The sequence below is a fragment of the Cardiocondyla obscurior genome, linkage group LG11 (genome assembly GCF_019399895.1).
Source record: "Cardiocondyla obscurior isolate alpha-2009 linkage group LG11, Cobs3.1, whole genome shotgun sequence".
Taxonomy (NCBI): Eukaryota; Metazoa; Arthropoda; class Insecta; order Hymenoptera; family Formicidae; genus Cardiocondyla; species Cardiocondyla obscurior.
The window spans coordinates 439,736-467,022 of NC_091874.1; the positions used below are offsets into that span (position 1 = coordinate 439,736).

The 27,287-nt window shown below is 40.6% G+C and overlaps 2 protein-coding genes across 3 annotated transcripts; one reads left to right on the forward strand and one right to left on the reverse strand.

Annotated features, from left to right (window-relative positions):
• Positions 1–314: 314 nt before the first annotated feature.
• On the forward strand, positions 315–2,449 carry LOC139106777 (threonylcarbamoyladenosine tRNA methylthiotransferase). The gene is made up of 2 exons (XM_070663742.1): positions 315–829; positions 988–2,449. The coding sequence occupies exons 1-2, from the start codon at positions 429–431 to the stop codon at positions 2,225–2,227; spliced, it is 1,641 nt and encodes a 546-aa protein (XP_070519843.1). The 5' UTR covers positions 315–428; the 3' UTR covers positions 2,228–2,449.
• Positions 2,433–26,912, reverse strand: LOC139106778 (uncharacterized). 2 transcript variants are annotated; one of them, XM_070663744.1, is made up of 3 exons: positions 25,996–26,912; positions 24,582–25,930; positions 2,433–5,658 (listed from the first exon to the last, which is right to left on the reverse strand). In XM_070663744.1, the coding sequence occupies exons 2-3, from the start codon at positions 25,845–25,847 to the stop codon at positions 5,404–5,406; spliced, it is 1,521 nt and encodes a 506-aa protein (XP_070519845.1). In that variant the 5' UTR covers positions 25,848–25,930; positions 25,996–26,912; the 3' UTR covers positions 2,433–5,403. The 2 variants fall into 2 exon arrangements, with proteins under 2 accessions (XP_070519845.1, XP_070519844.1); XM_070663743.1 differs by having other exon boundaries at positions 24,582–26,912.
• Positions 26,913–27,287: the final 375 nt, after the last annotated feature.

A 27,287-nucleotide genomic window follows, 5' to 3' on the forward strand; every position in this document is an offset into this window, starting at 1 on the left:
TTACGAAATTTACGTTCGGACGGCACTTTACGATAGATTCGCGCTTATTGTTCGCGCTCGCGACAGACTTTTCGCACAATAACGAATAACGATTGCGAGCTAAAGCGGGAAGACGTCTCGTAACGACTCGTAACTGAAAATGGTAGTTGCGAGATTCTCAATATCGAAACGATTATCGAAGTGAAAATTTCGAGAAACTCAAGCGTCCAATCAGCACTCGCGCATTTAAAATAAACCAATGAATGCATGACTACGCGTTTGACGCCATTGCAAAAGCTCGCGATGTTTTCCGCGCAAAAGTTCAGATGGAGCACGAAATTGCAGCTGACTTTAGACAACACATGTGTTCTTAACCTCCAACTATTTCTTGACACGTTTTAATATCGCTTCGAATAACATCTTAAATATTACTTTTAGGTTTAACGAACATGCCTGTTCCATGCGAAGACATTATCGAGGATATCGAGGATTTAATCGCGTCGCAAGATATAACGCCTAAGGAAAGATATAGCTCGCGAAAGCATATCACGATTCGGCCAAAACGGAAAAAGCAACTGGAGCAACAAGTCTCGCAGCCACTTATTTTGTCAAGTATAATACCCGGCACGCAGACGATTTACGTGAAAACTTGGGGATGCACTCACAACAGTTCGGATACCGAATATATGGCCGGTCAGTTGGCGATGTACGGATATAATTTGACGGAGGATAAACTGAAGGCAGATTTGTGGCTTTTGAACTCTTGCACTGTCAAGAGTCCCGCAGAAGACCAATTCAGAAACGAAATTGAGCATGGGAAAAATATCGGCAAGCACGTTGTAGTTGCAGGGTATATACTTGTACATCTATAACTTTATCATATAAAACTATTTAATATTTAAAATTTTTTATATTTAAAAATGTGTTCTACAATTTTTTTTCTTACCTTTAAAAAATCTTTAGTGTGTTTTGAAAATTTTAACCTGACGTTTTATTTGTATTTTATAGCTGTGTACCACAAGGGGCTCCAAAATCATCCTTTCTTCAAGGACTAAGTATGATTGGAGTTCAACAAATTGATCGAGTAGTAGAAGTTGTAGAAGAAACTTTAAAAGGAAATACAGTCAGGTTTTTACAGCAGAAGAAGGATTCTGGGAAGAAAATTGGCGGTGCTTCTCTGAGTCTGCCAAAAGTACGCCGGAATCCGCTTATTGAAATTATAGCCATTAACACAGGCTGCTTGAACCAGTGTACTTACTGCAAGACGAAACACGCGCGAGGTGAACTGGGTAGTTATCCACCGGAGGAAATAGTCGAGCGAGCTAAGCAGGCTTTTGAAGAGGGTGTATGCGAGCTATGGCTTACATCAGAAGATACAGGTGCTTATGGTAGAGACATAGGCACAAATTTACCGGAATTGTTATGGCAATTGGTAGATGTGATCCCTGACGGTTGTATGATGCGCGTTGGTATGACTAATCCGCCATATATTCTGGAGCATTTGGACGAAATGGCAAAGATCCTACAGCATCCCAAAGTTTATAGCTTTCTTCACATCCCAGTACAATCTGGCAGTGATCAAGTACTAGTCGACATGAAACGAGAATATTCGCGAGCCGAATTTGAACACGTAGTAAATTTTTTAAGCGAGCGAGTGCCTGGTTTAACTATTGCCACAGATATTATATGTGGCTTTCCTACGGAAACAGAAGTTGATTTCGAGGAGACGATGACGCTTTGTCAAAAGTACAAGTTCCCAAGTCTCTTTATTAATCAGTTTTTTTCTAGGCCTGGCACGCCTGCCGCTAGAATGCCGAAGGTACCCGCGCAGAAAGTGAAAACAAGAACTAAAAGACTATCGGAGTTTTTTCAATCCTATGAACCGTACGGACACAAAATAGGGTCGATGCAAAAGATACTGGTGACGGAGATATCACATGATAAACAGCATTATGTTGGCCATAATAAATTTTACGAACAAGTGTTAATTCCTTTGAAAGAGGAATACATGGGAAAAATGGTCAATGTAAAAATTATAGAAGCGACGAAATTCTCTATGAAAGGAGAACCGATTAGCAAAGGTGTGTCCCCGGCACTGAGGACTCCTTTGCCACGAGGAGTAGTTTCCAAAGTATTGTGTGAAGAAAAACCGTTGAAATCTGGAATAACGAAAATTACGGTTATCACAATCTTTTTAGCTATGATAGTTAGAATATTATGGAAATTTTTCCTTGAAGTAGCTAAGTAAGAATTAAATTATGAAAAAGCTTTTCAAATTATGTGAATACATTACTATACATAACTTGTAATTATATATATATATATATATATATATATATATATATATATATACAATTATATCCTCTTATTAAAAAAAAGGTGTTATTTGTGCGCTTTGTTATACATAGTATATTTAATATTAATACGTTTTTGTATTGAATAAAGATCATAAATTACGAAAGAGAGAAAATACTATATTTGATTGTGAATACAAGAACGTACCCCAAAAGGGATTACAACATTTAATTAGTTTAAGGCACGTTTGCTATAATAACTCTTCGGTATTTCTAGACGCATTTTCTAAAACTATTTCTAATATATAAATTCGCAATTTTCTTAATATAAAATACAATAATATGCAAAGGAGGAGTATTGAGCATTTTTGCATCTTGCTGACGTATGTTTTCGAGCAAATGTACAAAACTTACGTACTAAATATGAACATATATTCATTTTTATAAAAATATTAATAATTTTCTTATTGCATATTGAGGCACTTTATTTGGTATCACTTCCTCATGGCTAAAATTTTTTTTTTTTTTTAATATAACTTAAACTAAAAAAGGTATTACAAATCCTGTGAAAACATCTGAGTATTAAGCCATGAATTATTATTTGAAGATACCAATGTGAATTGCAGCATCAATTTTTCTTTTTAATTAAATATTATATTTTAATGAAAATGATAATATCTCGAGTCTTCTAATTAAAATATTAAATAACAATTTTTTATTTAGATAAATATAATAAAACGTTTAAAAATATTCGATATAAATAATTTAAAGTTTTAATGAATATCTTTTTTTTATATATTGATAAACCGAGACATTATTAATAGAAAAACTTTTTCATTTGGATTAATACATGGATATTGTGGTAACACATAAAATCTACAGCTATTTTGTTAGAGAGCATAAAAGAGAGCAAAAATTTGCGTTAAAAAATTTTGTTTTTTTTCAATATTATAAAAAAGTAAATTTACTGAAAAAATTAAAACTTATCGGTTAAACTTTTTTTTAAAAAGAATACAGTGATCCGTAAAAAGAATCACCAATAATCATCTAGTATAATAAACGCAGAGACCTTGTTTTAACAAAAATATAACGCAAATAAAATACCAATCACGAGGTTTTGCCGTACGCTTATAGAATATAAAATATATTACTATCACACTCGCTCTGTTATTTACATGCAGTCTTATCATTTCGCATAAACCTGTGAAAACAAGATTACAAATATGGAACAAACTAACATTATTTTTAAAAAAAAGACACATACATTTAAATAAACTTAAATAAGATTAAACGGGATAAAAAGGGGGGAAAAAAAAACGATATGGCACTCCTCCAGGATTTTACTCGAAAGCAAAAGATATGTCGAAACGCGTGCTTGTTTCTTTCTCCCTCGTAATTGTCAGGTTTTAAAATATGGCAATTATTATGGCGCGAGCTTAATCATGGCACAAGCGTAAAATTCCTTTATATCGACTTTTGATTTCCATAAAGACAATCTTTTTTTCTTGCAAATATTAAATTTCTCGCTATGGTAAAAACTTTTTCTCTTTAGTTTATCAAATACATAAAATAAGATTATTGAAATATATGTAACTTATACTATTGCGAAACGATAAATTCCTTGCCAATTATATTATTGTTTGTGACACTTTCTGATATTGCTTTCTTTTATTTTTTGCACGCTTTCTATTATATTTCGATAATACTTATTAAATTAATCGAGTAAAAATATAGTATTTGTAGATTCGTGTCAGAGTGATGAGAACGTGAACTTGTAAAATATAATTATAACGAAATATTTGCTCGAAAGAAAAAAATAATTAGAACATGTAAATTTAGAATTGTAAAGGATACACATTTCTAACTTGTTATTTTCATGTTTTTTTTTATTTGCCATAAATCTCACATATGGCAAAACCAATGTTATATTTGGAGACTTGATTAAAAATCACATTCTCATCCTTTCTTCTGGCAAAGTATGTAAATTTAATATTAAAATCTGTTGAGAGCAAGATTTACTTAAACTGCTTGTATCCTGTAGAGCAGGATTGAAAGAGAAACGAACTGCCCGAAAGAATAGAAACTTGACTTCTAACATTTGCACGTAAAAAAGGTGAGCTAAGGCTTAACCGGCCTAGACGAATGAGAGAGAATTCGTCTGGTTTACAAACATCTTGACGGAACATCAAGAGTTCGCGACCGTCTCGACTGTTGTGTTTTACGATTCTCGTGAGAGAATGAGGGAGGAAGGGAGAAGAAGCGGTTTCTGCGGACGAGCCCTGGCCACAAGAAAACGCGTGCGGGTCCTCGGCCAACTCTCTCCCCGTCTTCATTAAGATACCGAGAGAGCGCCCGGTAAAAAGCGGAATATCCGGGCGACGCAAAGTGTTTCGCCGGTACCTTACGTGGTTTTACGACCATTGGCCTTTATGGCTTCTCATTTCTCCCTTCTCTCCCGCATTCGCGTTCTCTTCGTGCCGAGGGTACTCTCCCCTTAACCGCTAGCCTCTTCGTTCTTTTGGCCCTTCTATCTTTTTCGTTCTTTCGTCTTGCGCTCAGTTGCATCGCTTGGGGCGGAACTTACTCCGAAGATTGACGAGGAGGAGGACTGAAGAAGGATTCGGTTGCACATCCGCCAATGTCGTTGAGAAGATTTAAGCTGTGCTTCGGTATCAAACTTACTCGCGGTGTCGACGGGATCGGAGGCAAATTAGGCCGTTTGTGGATTTTACGGCGTTTAAAAATCATTCACAAGCGGCATTTATGGCGGTTAAATATGCTTATACCACCTCGTAAGCTATACCACTATTTGAGAGCACTCCTCGAACTATAAAGTTGTACCGCTGTGTCATATTATTATTATAATGCTTATATGCAACCGAATTCATCTTAACACGTAACAACAAGCGCCGCGTCGGTGCCGCTGTAACGACGTTCTTCGCTGAACCAAGCGAAGAAGTTGATCGGCTAAATATTAATTTATAAAATTAAACTATAAGATCGCTTTTGACTCTCATTTACAGTAGTATTTAATCTATAATAAACGCTCGTTTGCTTTCATTGATTATCGATGCGATTCCGTGATTAGACTAGTTTCTTTTTCTCCTCGCTAAAGGAAAAGAAATCGGTTTTACAGTCGTCGCAGATTCCTCTTGCTCTGCCTAGACCCAACGATCAGGCGTTTGTTGTTACGTTTCGTCGGAGTGGCCAATAAGAGTGTCTTGCATGGGTCCGTGTGCGGCTTTGACGAGCACGAGGCGCAGAACTCGATGGAGCAACCCTGCCTCGAGCAGGAACCCACATTCTTCTCGTTATTCACGTGACAGGGGAAGTTGCACCTTGGACACGGCAACAGGTGCTCGTTGGGTTTGAGCTCACGACCTTCCTGAAATAGAAGAAAATAATTTTAGTATCAAAGAGTAATAGGTTTAAAAGTTAAACTAGATCAAATAAAATAAAAAATCGTAAAATAAAATATTAATCCGTGAATTATTGTATTTATAAAAAAGAATTATATGAGCGAATATACACGCATGACGTAATTTAGAAAATGAAACGTATGTACAAAGTGTGATTGTATATGCGTCTAACAAAGCTGAGATTGCGAATTACCCGGCGGCAGTCGATACTTTTGAACCGTCTTTCTTAGAACCCTGATAAGAAGAACTATCACATAACTTCCAGCCGGGAGACATGAAGGTAAACGGCGAGAGAAATGCGAGCACGCGCTTCTTGCTCCACTCATCAAGCTTTGCTTCGATGTCGACGGCTTTGATGAGATCAAAACGACAATAAAGATTAACGAGAAACATTAATATAATTTCATTATTCAATATGTGCACAATTTAATGCCAAGTCCACCGAAATTAACCACGTAAAATAAATAAATTTAAAATTATAAATTAAAATTTTTATGATTGAGTGGAAAATAAAAATATGACTTTATTTGCTTATGCAAAAGAGAGAAAGTGCATTGTCATTCTCGCACTTTTCGTGTTATCTTACAGCCTCGCGACCGTCTCTCCTCCTCGTGCATCGCTAATAAGTGAGCGCGTGAAGAACATTCGCATACTCGAAGTGAATGCCAATCTGTCTACCACGTTTAACATTAAGATGTATTTTATTATTAATATTAATAAATTGTATATATTGTATAATTTTAATAATAAAATTAGCTTTATAAATGTGAAAGGTAAAGCTATCGTTTAATAATTATATAATATTAATTAAATAAAATGCAAAAAAATAGGAAACTTGTGTAAAATATAATACGTTCAAAATAGTTGGAAGTATTTTTTTTTTTTCCGACGCTTTTCCTTCGCCACGTTTAAAGGCAGTGGTCGTTGGGATTCAGTTGGGATCCTAAGCACACAATGTAGAAACTGGTCTAGACTATCCCTATGCCATTTTAACTTTTCCGAGAACTATTACTAACACGGCTGTCTCTACAAAAATCTACACATACTCGCGTCATTTTAATGTAATCCTACCCAATATTTTAATTTCCAGATCAAAGGGCGGACTAAATGTATGACAGAAAATTGATCATCCTACCATCAATGTAATAATACATAAATACAATTTGCAAAAAGTTAATTTTGTTTTTATTTTTTAAACGTAATATTAGTGTCTTTTTTTGAATAAAATTTTTTTAATGCAACTTTGCATAAAAATTATTATCAAAGGGTGTTTCTTTTCAATGCAAATCTAGTTTTTAAAGACAATAGACTGCCAAACAGACGTGAAATATTATTCAAAGTATGTGTTATATTTCGTAAGAGTCGCTTTTATTGGCTGTAGGCTCATCTTAGGAGCATAGTTGCGTCTGTAGCAACTTGATGAGGAAATGTAAGAGCGAATAGGGTCTCTGTTGGTGATGCGGCGAGACCACAATGTAGCAGATGGGTCGAGTAATTCTCTCACATGTAAAGGGTTCACCGATCCTCACGAAGAAAACTGCTTGTGTGCGTTCCATTACAACCACACTCTACCATTTTCGTGGATTGCCTTTGGAAGGCACATTGTAGCACGAGAGAAAAATTCCCACGAATCGGAAGGGTCGACGTAAGATTTTAAACGCTGAATATACTAGGAAACGTTTCACGGAATTCGTTCGTAACATAGTTGTACTACAACTTGAAAAACCCGCACGCAATACAGCAGTTTTAAATATAATTACAACATAAGATTAGATAATATTTTTTAGTTATCTAAAATGTAATTTGATAAAAAAATATAATCGAATAAAATTTTATAAAAATATACGTGGCAGATAACGAAAAGAGGAAATATAGAATCGTGTTATCAGCAAGTTGTAGCAAGAAAATGTCGCGTGCGTGTTGCATATCGTAACAAAGCAGTCTTTGATATTTTGCCCCTTTCCCTTTGGTGCCAGGCAACCGGATAAGGAGGCGTGTCCAAAAGTGTACAAGTTGATAACGTTTAATTTCTCTTGATCGAAAATTTTCAGCGATCCTTGATTGATAAATCACTTTTGATCAAGGCGTTATAATCCGACCGAAAAGTTACACAATTAATAGCAGATAACAATCAGACGACTGGTAGCTATTTTTTAAATAAAATTTATACAGATTGAAAATTAATTGAAATAAAATTTATCTGTCAAGCTTACAGCTTGGAAAATAATATTTACGAGAACTGGCTATTGTGATGTTAATGATTTTTACTAGTCGAAACAGCGATGTCAAATAAAATATATTATCATTATCGATCAATTTCAGATTGGATGCACGATTCTTAGTTAAAGCTGAATAATAAATTTAAACTTTTAGAGATTTTATTTGCGTGAGAATAATGGTGGAAAAGTGATTTTAGAAAATGGCAGGGATCAGTTTTATAGATTGATTCCTTTTCCGACACCGGGATTTTTAGCAAATAGAACCGATTATGATGCTAATATCTTTGATCGAGCGATAACGTGGAATTTTGCAGCATCCGGGCATCTTGACAAATTCGAACCATTTATCCGCGTCCTTTCGCCCATCGTATCGAATTAAGGTGTGCCCGTAATTCGATATCTTTATTAAGCATCCTGCGTATTGAATTACGGTGAACTTGGATTCTGCCGAATTATCTCTCAGCCGAATAGATCTTTTCAAGAAACATGCCGGTTTTCTCGTTTACGCTCGATCGAATTCGGACCTTGGCTTTTTTCCCCTTTCCGTTTCAGAAATGTTAATAGATTTTGACACGTAGCCGGAAAATTCCATGTTATATTTATTTATTGCATTTGTAAGTATGCGCGACGGTAAAGAGTTGCCGTGGGTTTTTATTTTTTTTTTTTTTTTTTTTTTTTACGAACGCAAAGATAAACAACGTAAAAGAAGGTATGTAGAATTAAAAAGAACATCCCAACTAACTCTTTAAGAATGTCGAGCCCTTTTTTTTTTAATCGCGCAAATACATGTACGTCGCATTCTTCTTTCATTGTTTATCAAGGTCTCGCAGTTCCGGCGCTCAAGCTACGAGTCTCAGAGACTCATGCGGCGCCTCTTTGCCTCGCATTATCGCTGATAAAGAAAGTTGTTACGCATCATCGCACGCAAAAATTGTCAATAACGTAATATGGCGCACAGGTATTCGTATCTCGTAACACGTCGCCTTTGTGACTGTCCAATTACTCTATTACGTCACAGATTTAAATTGAAGACGACCTCGAAGGTCGTCTTTTTAATGAGACTAGAGAAGAAATTCGGTCGATGAGTTTAGCGAATGGAAATAATTCATGCTCACGGTCCTCCCTGACCGGACTTATATCTTAAACAAAAATGACTAGGTTCTTTATATAAAACTTTCTTCAAAAAGTTAAAAAAATTTTTTAAGGCTAACAAACGCGATGACGTACAAGATAATCTAGTAAATTGAATTTCTCGTCCGAAAGAGCGTGACCTAATATTTGATTAAATCGAGGTAGTCGTGAGGAAACCCAAGTTGAGACATTTGGTAACGTGATACGCGATGCGTTTCTCCTTCAAATGCGCGATTTCGGCGGCATCCAAAAGAAATTTTTTTTTTTTTTTTTTTTTTTAGCTGAATCGCTCCTCACAAAGGGAACGAGTTCTTGTAAGATCCAAGATATACATAGTTTAGACAAATTATAATTAATAAATTAGCATACGCGAATATTTGCGGGTTCTTTTACTATTTTAAAAATAACAGAAATGCATTTAAGTAGTAAAATTTCTCTTCGAGATCAATGCAAAGGAATGTGCGTTTATAATTTTGCAAACATGTTGCACGTGTATTAGCTCGTATTTTTGCTTCTACGTACTTCGACGAAGGGCCGAAGCGAAACTTTTCGATGGACGTTCAATTTGGAGAGGCGTCGGCGGACGCAGCTTCGCTCTTCGTGAAACTTGACGTTTATACACATGCATATGCGGACAGCATGCTCCGAAAGAGTGCTTCTCGCGTACAACACATGCATGCCTGCACGTATACACGTCAGAGAGGGGTCGTTCGGTTTTGAAGTGGGCCAGAGGCCCGCCGGCAACGCGCGTCGGATGTATCATTATCTCGGCCTCACTCTGTTGCTATGCAATTAGAGTCCGTTAATCGGGATCCCTACTCCACCCGACAGAAACTGAGAGCGCGCCTTTCGTGACGCCAAACCGTAAACGGGCGGGAGGAGTATCCGCAAACCACAGAGGAAGGATACCGGAGGAAGCGAGAGAGAGAGAGAGAGAGAGAGAGAGAGAGAGAGAGAGAGAGAGAGAGAGAGAGAGAGAGAGAAGAGGACCACAGTGGGCTACTCGAGATAAGAGCAAAGCGAGAAAAGACGACGAAGAAGGTGCAGGGAAAACAGAGACAAATGCCACGATGCCGAACAAAGATAACGCGATCAAGAGAGAAAAGGAAGAGGTGACTAAAAAGAGAGAGAGGACTCCGGAGGAAATCCGCAACCCGTTCTCAGACGAAGACGGCAACAACAACAATAACAACGGCAGCACGTGGTGGACGTGCAGACGCCGTCTCAAACGTTCTCCACACTCCGTGCTCTTTTCCTCTTTCTGCATAATTTTTTCTATGTCTCTCCTCACTTTACCGCCCTCATTTTTTTTTATACAAAATTATTTCGACAGCCAAAAATAATTTCCACATAAATTTCTACGTCGTAAAACAATTTCTTTTTTGCAAATATTATGAATTAACTTTTTAACAATTATAATTTCGCAGTCTTGTAATTTTTTATGTAATTTTCAAATTTTGCCTACGTAAATAAAATAGACGTGTGTTAGACTGGCTTTTTCTGCATTCATTAAGATTTATCCGACCTTGAGAGATGTTGCGCACGCAGCATCCAACTTGCGCGGGAGATGCGTTGCCGCGGCCGTCGACCACGAGACCGTCGTTCATTCAATACCTTTCGTACCTTCCCACGTTTTCCCCGACACTTGACGCTCTTTACATTTCATAAAAAGAATGATTCATTAACTATGTTGCTAGTCTGTGCGACTGTGTAACTAAAGCTGACGTCATTGGCTCCCCAGAGTTAATTTTTGATCTGAGACGCGTTATCGACGTCACGAAAATAATCGCAAGCAATTAATTTATTTCAGACAATTACAAAGCGCGAGAATAAAATTAATGTATTTCATTCAGCAAGCAAAGTGTTGCTTGAAAAAAGATTTCTCTTTTCTTTAAAACTTTTATTGTAACAGTCTCGCGCCAGCAGACTTTTTTTTTTATCTCAATTTATCTTCATCAAATGCGGAATCCGTTCGGACTTTCCACCGCGAGTAACTAATTTCGTGTCAGCACCGCTCAGGATTCGAGATATCTTGCCGATGACGCGTCCCGAGAGCCAAGGACGACGCTCCTCGTCCTGCGTAAAATACGCAGCGCTTTCCCGCCCCCTGATCTTCTCCGCGTCTACATCCCGTCGCTAATCAGACCTTTCTCTATCATCTGACGTCATAATTCCGCAGCTCCAGGGCTTTATTGGACATTCATTATTCAGTGCAATCGTCCAAAAATTCTCGTTGCGAATTCAGCACGATGCACCGTAACCGGGTAGCAACAGGGACCCGGCAACAGGACCTGTCTCCATTCTGTTCTCCCCCACTTACAGCATCTTCGACCAGCACACGTCCTCTGCGGTCACGATCGTCTCTCTCTCTCTCTCTCTTTCTCTCCTCCCCGCGGTCGTCACTTTCTCGTTAACAACGTCGACTGTTCGCCTTTGGTTTGGCACTGTCTCTCGCTTTTTCGGCATGTTTCGACAGCAAAACACCACGTTCCCAAACGACGACAAAAATTCAGAAGTTAAATATTTAAAAATATGTTTTGAAATTAATTTGGCGAGCGCGTAGCAAAAAAGCGAAGACGGAAAAGGAATATAATTAATATGAATAAAAAATTTTATATTACATTAAATTAATAAAATATAATTAGGATTTAAATTATTTAACAATTAATAGAAAAATAAGATTGTATTATTTCACACAAGAAAGGAAACTTTAATGTAATCGAATGACCTCCGTCTACTCCGGAATTCTATTTGTACTAGTGTTAAACTATCGTGCATACCAAGGCGACGACCTTCATAATATAAATCGGCAATGAGGCCAGCTGACCAAAAAGTATGCGAAACGTGCGATGAGCCAATATTAATAATCGTACCACGCGCGAAAAGTTGACGAGAGATTACGACAGAAGAAAGGCGTATTTCATTCTTTTTTTTTTTTTTTCTTTATCGAGAATAATTAAATCAGCGCTACAGGATCGTGTCACTTATCTTGGTGGACACAATTAGTGGTACCTTGGGCAAGTGTCTCTTCGGGGTAGGTAGCGAAAGGGTGGCCCCTTAGTGGTGCGCAATCAAGTACGATCGGGACCAAAGGTCAGTGCTAACGACGGTTCGATAATGAGATACAGATAAAAGTAACGTAAGGGGATCCTATTTTTCTCTACGAGATTTAAGAGAGATAACGATTGTAATCTAAATTCAGCCAATTATATTTCCATCGTTTACTTTCAGCTAGTACAATTTTAGCGATACTGGAACAGAAATGTTCTCCATCGGTTTGATGAATTAATTTCCTACATCCGGCGATTACACCTGCGAGAATCTGCTGATCGACTTATTAACGTTGCTCGGTAAGGCTAGAAGTTTCATTCAGTAGTGACGAAGATGACTTGATGAATGAAACAGCCGGACGTCGAAGGACGTCACCCAGGTAAAGTAAAGCGATTAACGTTCAGAGCCTGGTTTTATCACGCAGCTTAACGTCGATTTTTAACGTTACTTTGGATTTATGCCTCGCGAGCAACTTATCTAAATTTCTAATCACGACTATTAATAGACGCTTTGATCGTCTCACACATAAATCATCCGTCTTGCATGTGTTTCCGGAGATCGGCAGTGTTCGTGTCGCAAAAATGATTAACGAGTAAGTTATTAAAGTCTTCGAAACAATTAAATCGTAAAAATAAATAATTTTCTTTTGCGGTTAAAAAAAAAAAAAAAAAAAAAATTATATTTCCACATCACTTAATCGTACGATTGATTGTCTGAGCTTTCGACTACTTGGCGATGTGACGTGAATCCAACATCCGGTGAAGTTACAACTAACGGGAGCGCGAGGATACTCCGACGCATATTCCGTTCGCAAGGCCGTTCATCGCCCGGCAAAACCGCTAATGCAGCGACCGATCTGATGACTTTCTATCGGACATGTCGCGATTCTATTGACTCACATATATATAAACCATATCAGGCGTTATTCAATCGACTCTTCCTCAAGAATATCGCCGTTCAATCCGGTTTAGCGTCGCGCATGAATGCATCTCTACGTATACGCGCCGTAACATTTTTATTTACAGCATCTTGATTAAAATAATCTGTGAAGATGCGGAATAACGTTTAAAGCCACGGCAATTAAAATGTTCGTTTGCTACATCCAGTTTTGTTTTTCGTAATTTTTATTCAAGGTTTTATATATCGGTTCTAAAATAGGCGCATGCTAGACACACGACGATCGCGGTGGAAAACGAACGTGCTTCGATCCTCATTAGTACACAGGCGATTCCTCCTGTAGTAACAAGAGTGAACAATTCCTCTAACACGCGTGTTCATACGTGACCATTATCTGCGAATCGCATCCCGCGATGGGAGTAATTGACGGACGACAAAGCGCGCCTCATAATTTCTTTTATGGCGATCCGTGAAGCGAATAACTTAGCTGGCCAACCGCAGATGCGAGCGCATCGCGCCGACCGTCAAATTAATCGTAGCCAATTAATCGCACGATCGGCGAATCTATAAAATAATTAAGATAACGCGTAAAAACAGATTTAAAAAAAAAAAAAAAAAAGAAAAAAAAGTCGACCAGCATAAAGACCAACAGTTAATTGCCTAATAAAATCTCGCTAAAATAATGGACATCTCTCTCTTCTCTCAGATCGCCGTTCCCTATCGCTAAAACCGCGGAAGGCGACCTGTTGCCAAGGGAAGTTTTAAAAGTAAACAACGTTACGTCACGAGGGCCCCTGGTGTCTAGATCTACTGTGCGGTGCCGGCTGAACGCCGGTCTCTGTTCCCTGTCGTATCTTTTTCTCTCTTTCAGTGCCGATGATCGCCAAATCTTATTCCGGTCGCATTTATGTAGTATACGGGGTGGTCGCTTTATCTCGATCCCACCCGGTGGCGCGCTCATTTTTTACGTCGCGTACGAAATAAAGAAAAAAAAAAAAAAAAATCTGACGGAATGAATAATCACATAAGCGATCTATTCGAGTTATCATTATAATGTGTAAAAATATCCCATAAAAATAAAAAATTAAGTTAACATTACAAAAATATAAAGTCACTCGCACTTTTTATTTTTTTTACGCATTTAATTTTTTTTTCTCTTTACGGTATTCGCGGATTGAATTAAACGTCGCAACATTTCGATGCAGACCCCGAGTATACATCCGCCACGCGGAACTATGAGAGATAGAAGAAAGTGAAATGGTATAACGGAATAAAAGAAAAAAAAAAAACAAAAAAGGTGATTAAGCAGCAACGGCGGAGCACGCGGTCCCTTCGCTGGCGGGCCGCGCTGTTTTATTTGGTCCGCGACTAATAATCATAGCGGTCTCTCCTCCCGTTCATTTCGGCGCGGCCACCACGTGCTCCGTCTTTCTTTCTCTCGTACGTTCCTCTCGCGGTTCTCCGCAGCGGTCGCTGCATAGCAACAAGGATCGGCCTCTCGCTCTATCCTGTGAGCAACGATGAGGCTAGTCAGCCCGCGCCACGATCGGTCCGTCCGACTCGAGGACGGAGGAGAAAAATCCAAGAGCGAAGAAGACGGAGCCAGACAACACCGACGCGAAGGGTGCCAAGAGTAAGAGAGAGAGAGAGAGAGAGAGAGAGAGAGAGAGAGAGAGAGAGCACGCGGCTCGACAGATGCGACGAAGGACGGAGGAAGAGAACGCGAAAGGACGAGAGAAAAGAGACGGTGGCATGAGCGAGAATATAGAAGAGAAAAGAAAACGAGGGAAGAGCAAGAGGAAAGCTTCGAGAGCACGCGTGGGAAGACAGAGAACGGTAGAAAATATAGAACGAGATGGCGAAAAGCAACGTCAGATGCCTCCCTCTCATCTGGACGACGTAAGAACAGCGGGAGGGTGGTCCACCCGCTACAGACTCCATCCTCGCGGTCTCCTCTTTTTACCTTTTTTTTTTTTTTTTTTTTCCCCTGAGTCTCTTATTTCGCGTACCGAACCCACCTTCGTTTTGAAACTCGTCGCGGTCGCCGACAGCTGTCTAACGACGACGTGGAAAGATCACGTTACATTCTTTTCGTGGCTCATCTTCCTGCGCGCGACCCCCCTCGATGATCGCGCTCGCTGCTAAAACACATTCGACTGCGTATGAGAGAAAAGAATACGCGGCCTACGAAATTTGGCGTCAAACGTAAATACCGACACGTATCCGCGTTGTTGGTATTTGACGCTCAACGTCCCCTGAGCAAATACGCCGCCTCTTCTTCCGTCACTTTGAGAAAACTAACAAGTAAGGTGAAAGTTCAATGCATAAATTAACGTACGGCTTTTTAGATCGATCGCAAAATTTTTGCATTTTAAACCATGAGAAAGATACATTGTTTTACTTCGTTAACCTGCCAGAAACAGAAAGTTCCCACCTTGAAAGACAATTTTTTTTTTTAATAATATCCCGTAAGGTTCTAATCCATGTAATTTAAATAAAAAATAATTATGATAAAATTCTCGACAAGTTTGCCAAATTTGTATCTACTCATCTCCATTAGACGATGCTATATTTTATATATATTTTCAAAAACGCGCGTAATAACGCGAAAAAAATTTTTTCACATTGTTAGTCTTCCGCGCAGCTGCTGACGGTAGTTATTTACTCGGAACGAATGCAGCTGCGCGAAATCAACGAGAGGATGATTCAACTCTCCCCATATGAGTAATCCGCGAGATTACATGAGTTCCTTCTGATTTCCGGCGACTCGTGGATTGTATCAAAACGACAAGGCAAAGAAGCCACTCAGGTATAAACAAATTTGCATAAAACGTTGCTAGCATCAAATAATATTTCCCACTTTTATCACATCGCTAAGCATTCTTCATAATTACCCCGCTTGATTTAATTGATTTATGGAATTATTTGATGTCGCCGATCGTTACGGGAATTTTGAATGATCGATTTGCATAATATGTAAATTTTTTAACTACACCTATTATAACAGTTTTCATATTTTATTCCGTGCGAAAACAAAAAGTATTAAAATTCAGAAAGTGCACCTCGAAGATAACATTTTAACCGCTCTCCCTTCTCCTCTCTCTTATCATTTATTTCAACCGTATTAAATTTATAAAAAAGAAGTAATTAATATAAATATAAATTAATACGAATTTCGCCCAAAATATTGCATAGATCGTACATAGTCGAAAAATGCATTGCGGAATTAAAAGAGAAAACGTTACCCGAGGAGATGAAATGCCATCAAAGTGGCGCGACAATTGATTGATTGAACGCTTATTGATTCTTTACGGTGCGTCGATCGTGATATTAATTTAGAAGTGACTGAACCGACGGGAGGAGATTCCAAGAGGATGCCACGAGTCACGTGGCTGGACCAGTCATATGGACGATGACGTCGCGAATTCGGCCAACTAGCAACAGCGGGGGTCGATCTATTCGCGCACGCGAGTTCCTTTACCTGCCTCTATCTTTCTCTTCGCCCTCCGCTCCTCCTCTTGACCAGATAGAAATTTTTGTGTCCCATCGACGGACCTCCGCCTCCGTTTCCGAGAAAAGGAGACGTGAAATTTACAAGCGGCACGGCTGACAAAAGGCGCCAAAAGGACCTTCTGCCTTCGCCAGTGAATAATTATCGCGACCTACTAGCGATATCCGCGTACGCGGCTAAGTCGAGGTCGACATCAAAAGCGAAATTAGCGATAGGTTCGGCAAGATTATGGAAATTAGTCGTTGAAACGTACGGGAGGATCTCCTTTGACGTTTCGACGGAGGCTGCTGCTTGCTTGCTTGCTACAAATCACGAAATGTTACGCAATTCTTTTTCGCCCTGGTTCTATTTCATTTATTTTGCTTTTAAGACGGCTAGAGAAGTCGGGACCAAACGCAGTCGAAATGATACGGCAAATGGTCGTGGATAGATAAGCCGCGTGATACCACCGCCGAGTATCACGGTCCAGCCGTTAGAACGTGCGGTTAATATCGCGCGATGGTGGACGTCGTTTAAAACCGTGACTCGTCATACACCGAGTATTTCCGCTGTACACGGCGATGCTTACAAGTGCGTGCGAAACGAATAGTGCGTACGTTCGCCTGTTATGATAATATCGCGATGCGCGGAGACGTATCAAGCAGATCAGAAAATAGATTGACGTTACACCGCGCGGGATATAGAGATTGTCGCGGTATCGCTTATCGTTACGCATTAATAAAAACGCGATGATGCACGCTTAGTTAAATATGTCGCATAAAGCAATTTTTTTTTTTTTTTTTTTAAACGACAACTTATCGCGTCATTCATCTCTTCGCACGTGAGAAACCTATTATCACCCCGTTGGTTTTATTATCGGAGAGCATCGAAACTGTTGCGAGTAAATCAAGGGTTGTTCGCTTCTTCGTTTATAACGCATCCTATCGAGAGCAAATGAGAAATAGATCATCTTAAGCCGTAGATAAGAGACATGTATAGGACAAGAGAGCGTCGCGGTAAAATGTAAAGGAAAAAAAAAGTAAAAAAGATAAAAACGGCAGAAAAGAACAGGAACAGAAAAAGCGAAACTGCCTTGACAAAAAACACTGCGCAGCTGTGCGCTCCACTAGCGAGTTTTATCGTTCGAAGCAGGGGAGGTTACTTTCCCCATCTTTTCTCGTTTTCGACCGTTCTTCTACGTTTGCCTGAGATATCTTTATTTCTCTTTTCCTCTCGCTGTCGATCTCCCTTTCTGCCGCGAGATTAATACCTCTCTCTCTCTCGGTGGACGCTACACCACACCAGTCGGGGTTTCAAAAGCGAATACACCGGTATAAGGGCAGCTGTTGTACATTCCGTCGTCCCCATCTCCTTTTAGAGCCCTCCGCCAGTACCCTACCTCGCTCTTTCCACCCCCATTGTCATTCTTTCCTTTTTCAACCGCAGGCATCCGTAGTGCCCGTCTTTGCCTGGGAGGTAATCTTACCTCTCTTAGGTTCGCTCGTGACCTGCCCGCGCCAAGCATAATTGAGTCCGAGTTGAAAGAGAAGTCCCTCCCCAAGAAAATTACAAGATCTCTCTTCTCGCAGACAGTGCTCGCAAATATTTTTTTTTTTTTTAAACCTAATCGCGCCGCGTTTGTAGATATAAATAAAAATGTAAACCTTGCTTAAAAAAGAAACGTACGAAAAAAATATTTCTTTTATATTTAAAGATAGATTAAAATAATTTTCCAATTTTTGGAGATATTATAAAAGTGAGTCAAGTGCGGGATGTTTTACATACCGTCCTGGTAATTTCAAACTGGCAGATTTTAAGAAAATTGAATGCGCGTGAGAAAACAGGTAGACGGTGTTATTTAGAGTACTTAATTTATGCGAGAGTGTAATAAATTTGGTTTTCAGATTACAGTTGTCATAACGCGTTATCTGTTTACGGAAGGGTTAAAAGGTTTTGGCGTCAAAGAGCACACATGGTCCAGTTATTACTATGTAAGATAAAATTCTGGGGAGATTAAAGCGTTTCTTTCAATTCATATCTCCGCCGGAAGCAATAACACGACATTTCGCTACAGCATTTTTTCCATTCAGAAATTGTCTCCCCGATTGCATAATCAACCGTAAATGTGTTTTCTCTTTATCGATGAATATATTAGAGATGTCCGCTTTCATAATCGTAGTATTCGGTGAAATTCAACACGAGAGAACTTATCTGTACTTGGATAAAATAAAAAGTATTCGTACGTAAATAGCCCATCAAGGAAGACGGACGATTATTCTTCGCGTAATTTACAAAGCTTGGCTACACAATAGACGATGCTCGTTTAAGCGAGACAGATGAATAACGAATCGACCGAGTGACAATGAATTCGACACGTAGAGAACGAGACGCAGTCCGCTTTGTATTCACTTACGCGGTGCCCGCTCTCTTGCAGCACGATTGTATTCTAACACGCGTGTTGTCGATGCGTTACAATTGCGCGAATGATGGAATGATGTCCGAAAGTGAGAGGGTTGTACTTATCTTCCAATAAAATATGCACAATATCCGCTATTTCTTTTCGTTATTAATTAAACCATCGCTGCAAGTTTAATATCCTTCTCTAATGTTTCTCTTTAGGAAATTAAAAAATACTTTTATAAAAGGTTTCATTTATTTCTTTCGCTATAGCAGTGATTTATGGTCGGTCTCCCATTCTCTCTTCTCTATCGCCTTTTCTTTCGTTCTGCCAGTTTGCGCTTGCAGCACGTATCCGTGCAAACAATTTCGTAAACCACATGTTACAAAAACGTGACCGGGCATTATGAAAATGCACGTAGAAAAAAAAAAACTCAGAAAACGATCACGATTCTTTCTAAAAAAAAAAAATGTCAAGCTTTCCTTTTCTCTCGCCGCGTGACTGTTGAAATGTATGGATATGTTCGAATACGAAGGATTACGGTCCCGCACATCTATTCTCACATTCCTGCTAGCCAAGAAATGTATATCCAAGTTTTTCAAAGCTATATGTGTGCGTCCTCTGCCAGATGCTCGATATTCCTTGTTTCCGAATATTTCCATTTTCTTGTTCAAACAATTATGTACAGAAAAAATGCAAATAAAATATATTTCCCATTTCGACTTTGTAAAAATTGTCTTTTAAATGACGCTCTTCCTTAAATTATTTTATGCCTTTGTTCATTTATCCCTTGAATCGGTTAATATTCGCGTCACTGTGCTCCTAGACGTCGACGATCGGCGGTTTTGTTTCCTCAAAGGAAAGGGAGCTACGGAACGATGAACACCTACCTTCTTGCGAAGGGGTCGCATGCTGAGACATTTTAACGTCCCTACCTGCATATCCGTGCAGATTAACGACCAAACGGCAAAGGGTGGGCATCAGCCACAGCTGTGCACGCGATTCTCGGACATACCAACTATCTGTCTTTATATTAAAGCGATTCAAAGCTAATACGTCAAATTCAAAGTCGGCGTTGGTACCCTCCCTTTCGTAAATTAATCAAGTACGATCGTGAATGATACATTAATATCTTGGGATTAACGCTACCGATTCGCGTTTTCACGTGGCGAGTTAATCTTCAGAGAATTTAATTGCACGGGGCAGGTATGACTCAACATATCATTTAATGCATCTATAAAGCATCGAATCGCGAGTTGGTTTTTTTGACTAATGGTGCCACGAACTCCGAGAAGATTGCAGGACCACGGGACTCGTGTAATAATAAGTTTGTTCTCATCTTCGAGAGGATACGCGGTACTCTTCGCATTTCTTTTTTTTTTTTTTTTTTTTTTTTTTCTTGCTATTAATTCACGGGAAATAAGCACTTATGCGAACCAGCCAATTTTATCAAGATATGCAATCTTGACCGTCAGATAAAAACATGATAAGAATATTTATGAATTGGAAAATTATTATTGCAATCTTCATAAGCTTAACTAAGATAATGCAGATACTTTTTTTTTGCAGTCAATCTTTTTTGGTATTATTTATTATTAACGTATATTCGGTTAGGTTTATTTTCTCAAAGTGTACGCTACCTGATTCGCAGAAGCTAAGCACTGCCTCAAGAGAGACCATTGTCGTAAGGTGGAGGTTGAGACGGTCAGGCATTCGATTTAATGCGTTTATCGGGAGCTATCGAGACATTCCTAGTCTTTTTATCGAGACGACGGGCAAACCATCGTGAGACTGGAGGTGGTTTATTCGCAACTCGTTAAATGCACACCGTCTTGGGACGTCGCGTGTGTGCACGTGTGTGAGAGTGCATTGAAGAGGGACACAAAGAATCGGAAGGGCAGAAAGAAGAGAAATCGCAATACTGATAACTATCGATCGTACGATCCCGAGTTCGTATCGAACACAAAGATGCACGGCGAAGCCCCGTGTTTTCTTAAGTATCCATTGAATTCCAAGAGGAATGTTCTTACGAAGAGAATTCGATACACCGTGAAATTCAAACTCTTCGCCATGCGATGCAATTAGATAATGTTATTATATTTATACGCTCAGCAATTTGATTTATATTAAAACTAACATCAATTTTCTCGCGGGCAAGGTGTTAAAATTGAGTGCAATTAAATGCGAGGGACTTGGGAATTGTCGTGTGCCGTGCATGTTTTACGCATGCTACGACGGCACGCGTGGTTTACTCGCCCGTACTATTTTATTTCATGTATAAAACGGTTTCTCTGCTGTCCGTTGTACCGGACTGCTTTACGCTTCGTGAAGCACGCAGGAAGAGAGAAGGAGAGCTCTTGGTCGGGACTTGGTGCACCTGGCCAGGTGCTACATAACAGTGGGTCAATATAAAGATATGACAATACTACCGCGAAGACAGTTGAATATAAAAAATAAAACGCAAAATAATGATAAATGAACGGACCAAGGGTTTTCTCCTTCGTAATCGCAAGTTGTAATTCCGCGCCCACAAATTTGCCACTCTGATATTTAACGTATTTATCTTTTAAGAAATAAAACAGCTAAGAAAATTCCAAAGGTTTACAACTAATAAAACTAATTTTTTTTTTTTTTTTTTTTTTTTTTAGCGAAATAAAATATATGCATCGTCGTTAACTTTTGTCTCATAAATTATTCACGCTACTTCAAGTTTTCCTCGTTCTCCGGTAAAAATTAAAAATAATTAACTTTCGTCTTTTACAATATCTTAATGTAACGTTTATAGAAAATTATCAATGCCGCGATTGGAATGATATAATACTTAAAAATGTTAGGCATCCACGCGTCAATTCATTTCTTTTAAAATTCAAGACTTATTCGACCGGATTCTAACGCGTCGCCTGTAAAATTGTTCAGGCACCCACCGGAAAAAGGGGCTGCGCAAGGAATTCTTTTTTTCACAGGAAACACTCGCGGTAGACAACGTTAGATGGCTACTCAACGGACGCCGCGTAACCGTTGCTAATTAAGGAACAATTCCTTCCTTCCTCTTTCGTCAAAAATTACTTTCCCTCCTTATGAAACTATCTCCGTCCGGTTCGTCGCAAAATTAATTTTCTTCCAAATTATAAAAGGACGGATATGTTATTTCAAAAGCCTAAAGTGTAATTTATGTCTTTGTCTAAGAGCGTTAAACATTTAGATTTAACCGTTCTACAAAGGAATCTTTTAAATTTTCCGTTTAAAATGTGTTTTTACTACGCAAAAAGAATCTTTATTTCTTTTTTCATTTGTTTGCAGTTTCGCATTCTTTCACGACTATCGTAAAGGGTCTGCCCGCCCTTTGTTTTAATGTCAGATACCATAATATATTCGCATTGTTCTTTCTGCGGCCGGTTTTGCCGCAGGCCGATTTGCGATCCGGAGAAGAAACGAGCGCTAGCGCGGCTCCTTTCCGGATGCAGCACACAAGAGAGGAACCACCACGCTCTGATATATTGCCAGACTCGATTTTAGTAGAGAGCACTAAAACAACGTTGCATATTCCTTCGCGAACGTTGATTTTTCTTTGCAACGCGTCACGATCGAAATTTACGATCCGGCCGTTTTTCACGTCGTAATTTCTTTTCGCCATCTCCCATCCTCGCGACGCTTCAAGACGATCGTCTCAATATTCGGCGAGCTTTCGCAATCTGTTATCCCGTGCACATGCGGGACGCGATATGTGTGCAAGTTAACAATCGTTAACATCGTGCGCTCCACGGCGATAAAGAATGGCGATACAGATGCATGGCATCGGCAATGACTTTGACACAGACCTCGCTATCGTTTCGCACGCGCAACAAAAGATCCCGAGGTATGCCACTTGCATCCGCTATTACAATCTAACGCGAGGAGGAATGCATCGCTCGTTCGACAAGGGAAAGAAAGAGGGGTGCTGGAGGAACGGCAGGTAGCCTATTCGACGAAGAAAGCACGTACATCACTGTCAACGATTCTTCACGCCGTCGTCTGACTGATTTCCGCGAGTAAATCATCGCGTTTGCCTCGCCGCTTTGGCACGAAGCTTGTTCGAGTTTACGGAACGTCCAGTGGAACTTGACGCAAAAACCTAATAGGAGCCGTTTGTGTGGAAATGACACAATGTACCGCAAAATATTCATAAATGTTACATAAAGTTGGGACGTCTTTCGTAATTTATTATGGAATTGCAAGAGCCGTTCGCGAGAAATATTTACGACAGCTCTTAGAGATAAATATACACGTTTATATATCGCTACTGATGCATTTTGACTTTTTAAATATTAATATGTAATATTCAGAAAAATATATAATATAAATAATTTTAACGATTACTCGAATTCTTGAAAGTTGCTGTACGTTACGTCGAATTAAAAAATTTGTGGTCACGTTAATTTTAAATCAGCATACACGATATAGACGACAAACAGCATGCGGATATGCTAAATGTAACGTTTCCCATTTATATTGAAATATATTTAATTACTGCGAGTATCGCGAAATTAAGCTGTTATATCGAGACGAATATATGCAAAGCACGAAGAATCTCATCATTGGAACGCATTCGTCAAATTTTGCACGCCGTTGACGGGTCTCGGCCTTATCTCGAGCCTTAACGACCCTCGAAGCAATTATCCTTCGCGGCGGCTCAAAGCCAAAATGACGATAAATCAACGTCAAAGTAATGATCGCACAATCGAAACAACAATTACCCGAGCCGCGAATCGATTTTGTGCGCGCAAACTATGCGAATGCCAATTTAAGTCGGAGAAATCCTAGAACTACCGGGCTATCGATTACCGCCGACTGATAATTAGCCATCGTGTTTTAGCTCTCGCGAGAATTATGAGCACCAAAACTAAGAGAAATCCTTAATTATCGCGTGACGCAATTTTCATCGTGCAACACGACCGTCGTTGCTCTAGGTATGTCGTTTAGTAAAGAAAACGCAGATCGCATATGGTGAGATCGATATTAATTATTATTAATTAATGTGTTGAGATTAAAGAGATATATGTAATAGAACAAGACAATTCACTGTTATGATAGAAAATTGTGCGTCATACATTACGTCACAAATAAAAGAGCAAGCATGACAATCCTGAAATATAAATACTATGACCACTCTCAATAAATCAAAAGATAATCATATTTAAATTACCAAAGACAAATATACTTCTGTATGCGTCGAAAATTGCTGACGTAACGGTGTCAAAAATTAGTCGAATAAAATCCCTGATAGGTACAACATCTAGGGTCTCATATATCTCATTGTTAAATCATTATAGATTATCGTTATTTAATTAGGACGAGATATATTATACATATATTATATTGCAAGAAAAAAGTAAGTGCATTCTGTTGGATGCTGACACTAAAGAATCTAGCTGTGAGATAACCGCGACAGAATGTTCCACCGGCTCCTGCAGGTGTCGAATATGAGAACCCTGAGAAATGTAGCGTATGCGGTTCCTTAAAGCCAGTCATTGACTTCACCGTAAGTTTTCTCACGACGTACGTTTCTTAATATTTCTTCGAAATCGCGCCGTAATTTTTAATATTTCAAATATACATTAATTACGTCTTTAAATTAAGAATAAAAACTGCATTGCCGCGTGATACAAATCGCGATTCGCTCCGTTCAATCGCAACAAATATAAAATGAAAAATTTAAAAACTCACCTTGATGTAGGAATAAAATTTGATTTTGCTCGGTGATACGGGCGGGCTGTTTGGCTGCGCTGGAACGACATTCAGCAAGTTTTGCACATCCAGGAGGTATCCTTTACGAACGTTACGTCTACTTCTGGGGCTCGTTTGAATATCCTCTTCGTGCTTCGCCTTCTTCGCCATCGTCACTAACAGCAGGTTCTCCTTGATGGTATGCTTGCACATGATGAAACTCAATCTACGTTTATTGGCGGGGAAGTCGTTCTTGCAGATCCTTCTCCACGTTCTCGACACCATGCTAACTGAGCACAGGTCTTGAGCCGGAAGAAAAGACAAAATCTTCGACACTAGATTCAAATGGTTGCTCTCCTCTCCCAAAAGAGAGAAGAAATCCACCTTTTCTCTGCCCGTGTAATATGAGGAGGCTCTTCGGCTGTTCAACAGCGATGCGTACAACCCGCGGTGACTGAAGTCCAGCTTCTTTGGCTTGATCTCGGCCGTTCCCAACTCTGTGATGCGTAACTCCCGCAGCTTGCGATTGTCCGCCGACGTTATGGTAGGGCTGCTCCCCGTGTGAACCGGAGAGATGACGATTCGCGGTATCAGGTTCAGCTTGAATTTCAGCGGCGTCGTAACTCGCGGCGATTTACTTTGCGGCGTGCGGACCAGCTTCATTTCCGCATCCTCTCGGACGGGCTCTGTGGCCGCGAAGGACGACGAGGGCACCGCCGGCGACGGGGGTGGCGAGAGAATTTGCAGGTTCGTGGACGCGGGGGTGACTGGCGCCGTGATCTTCCAGCTTCTACCGCTTCTGAGAACGTTCCCGAGCTGATCGCAACTCGGGGTGGAGTGCACCAAGCTCAGGTTTCCGTGTACTTGCGTGCACGACGTTTCCAGCATAGAGTCGTGCTCGACAGAGTTCTCGCGTGGGAAATAATCAAGCTCGGTGGTGTTCAGCCGACGGCTGAGCTTGGAACGGTACCTTTGTAGCTTCTCGCAATGAAACGGCTCCGGACGATGCCTGTGCTTTTTCGCGGAGTGCAAGGCGCCGCTGGACGAGCGCGTCCTGTACCCAGCCATCTTCGGGGTGCAGCTGCTCGTCTGCGGCGTCATAATGGACAGGTAACCACTGTCGACGCTGTCGTGGGAGCTGCTGTTGACGGAAACAGACGGCGTCTGGACGTGCATACCGTCGACGTCCTCCATCATGCTCGAGGCAATGTCGTTCATCTGGTCAACAAAGATCACCCTCGACGCTCGACTACCGGTGCCGCTCATCTCACCTTCCGCATGACGTCACGTGAATGGGGCACCCGAGACAGCATGCCGAGCGACACTCTCATCGCCATTGAAAAGAGAACCTTTGAAATGTATCACTAGGTTATCGAGCGTTTTGTTAATTTAACACTTTGCTATCTATACGAACCTCTGCAAGTGGCTAACGGTGGCTTTCACGCTTGTTTGTTACCTCCGGCGACCTTTCCAAATGGTTTACCTCATTTTTTTACTTTCGCTTAACGCGAAGATAAGATACGAAACGCTTCTGCTGGACAAAGGTCCACCGAGATTAAGTACCAAGTACGTATTTGCTGCCCCAAGTCTTACACGTATCTTCGTTGAATCTTCGTTAAACCACGAAGGTGCGAAACGACGCGGTAGGTCACCGAACGACCGACGAGATCCCACGCGACATCGTGATGCAGAAAACGGGAAGCTTCGGATCTTTCACGTCACTCACAAGCCGCGCACACGCGACGCGACGCGGGGGAACGAAGTCGCGCGTCCTCGAAAAACTGCACGGGAAACTGCACGAATTCACTCACCGTTTACCGAAATCGCCATACTCCGAGGTGTCGATTAGCGGGGTGAAGTGCGCCGCAAGCGGCGATCTCGTCGCTTCACGTTTTCCGCGGGTGACCCTCGCCTTGCTTCGCGCCGAATTCACGTGTGCATCGCGCGGGAAACGTGCGCGCCTCACGTCCGGCCGGTCGCTTCTGTCCCCTCCACCATTCTCTCTCCCTTTCACGCACCCTTGACGAAACTCCTCACGCAACGAGCTGGCGGGCGCAGGGAGAAAGATCACCCTCCCGCGCGTGCGCCTCATAAGCAAGAACTCGGCTCGACACTTTCACAGATTGCACCGGTCTTAAAAAACTTGCGCGTTCGGCGATGCTTCGAGTCTTACGCGAACGAACCCTCGATCGGCCTTACGACGCCGCGTGCACCACGCACCCTTGGCCAATTTTCACTGAACGATGCTCGGACGGGGCCGACGGGGGTGCGTGCAGCTGAGAAAAAAACGTGCGCACGCACCCGGTATCTCCCTCGGTTCTCTCACACGCGTCAAAGTTCCACCGACACATTGAACGTCGGCGCGTTCGTAGACTATGTTTTGTTCCCCATCGTCCCCACTGATCGCCTCCACGCGTCGTTCGACGAATCCTGGACGCTGTTGCGTCCCGCCGTTCGTTGCCAAGCGGCACTATTGGTCGAGTCCTGCCGCCGCCGGATGCTGGAAGGTCTGGAAGGCGCTCTTGTAGCTTTTGTTGCCGAGGAGATTTTCTCTCCTTTACCCTCTACCCCCCGGCCCCCGACATCCGATGCTTGCTGCGTTGTGTTTTGAACGATGCAGCTCGGCACATGAAAATATCACTTCAATTTTGTAGTAAATAAAAAATAAATTTTTTTTTTTTAATATATTTAATTAGTTATTTTATA

Excerpts from the sequence above, each read along its gene's own strand:
- LOC139106777 (XM_070663742.1), top strand. The coding sequence starts at position 429 with ATGCCTGTTCCATGCGAAGACATTATCGAGGATATCGAGGATTTAATC. Across the intron at positions 830-987 it reads AAGCACGTTGTAGTTGCAGG|CTGTGTACCACAAGGGGCTC; the intron begins GTATATACTTGT and ends TGTATTTTATAG.
- LOC139106778 (XM_070663744.1), bottom strand. The coding sequence starts at position 25,847 with ATGAGCGGCACCGGTAGTCGAGCGTCGAGGGTGATCTTTGTTGACCAG. Across the intron at positions 5,659-24,581 it reads AATTTTATTCCTACATCAAG|GAAGGTCGTGAGCTCAAACC; the intron begins GTGAGTTTTTAA and ends CTTCTATTTCAG.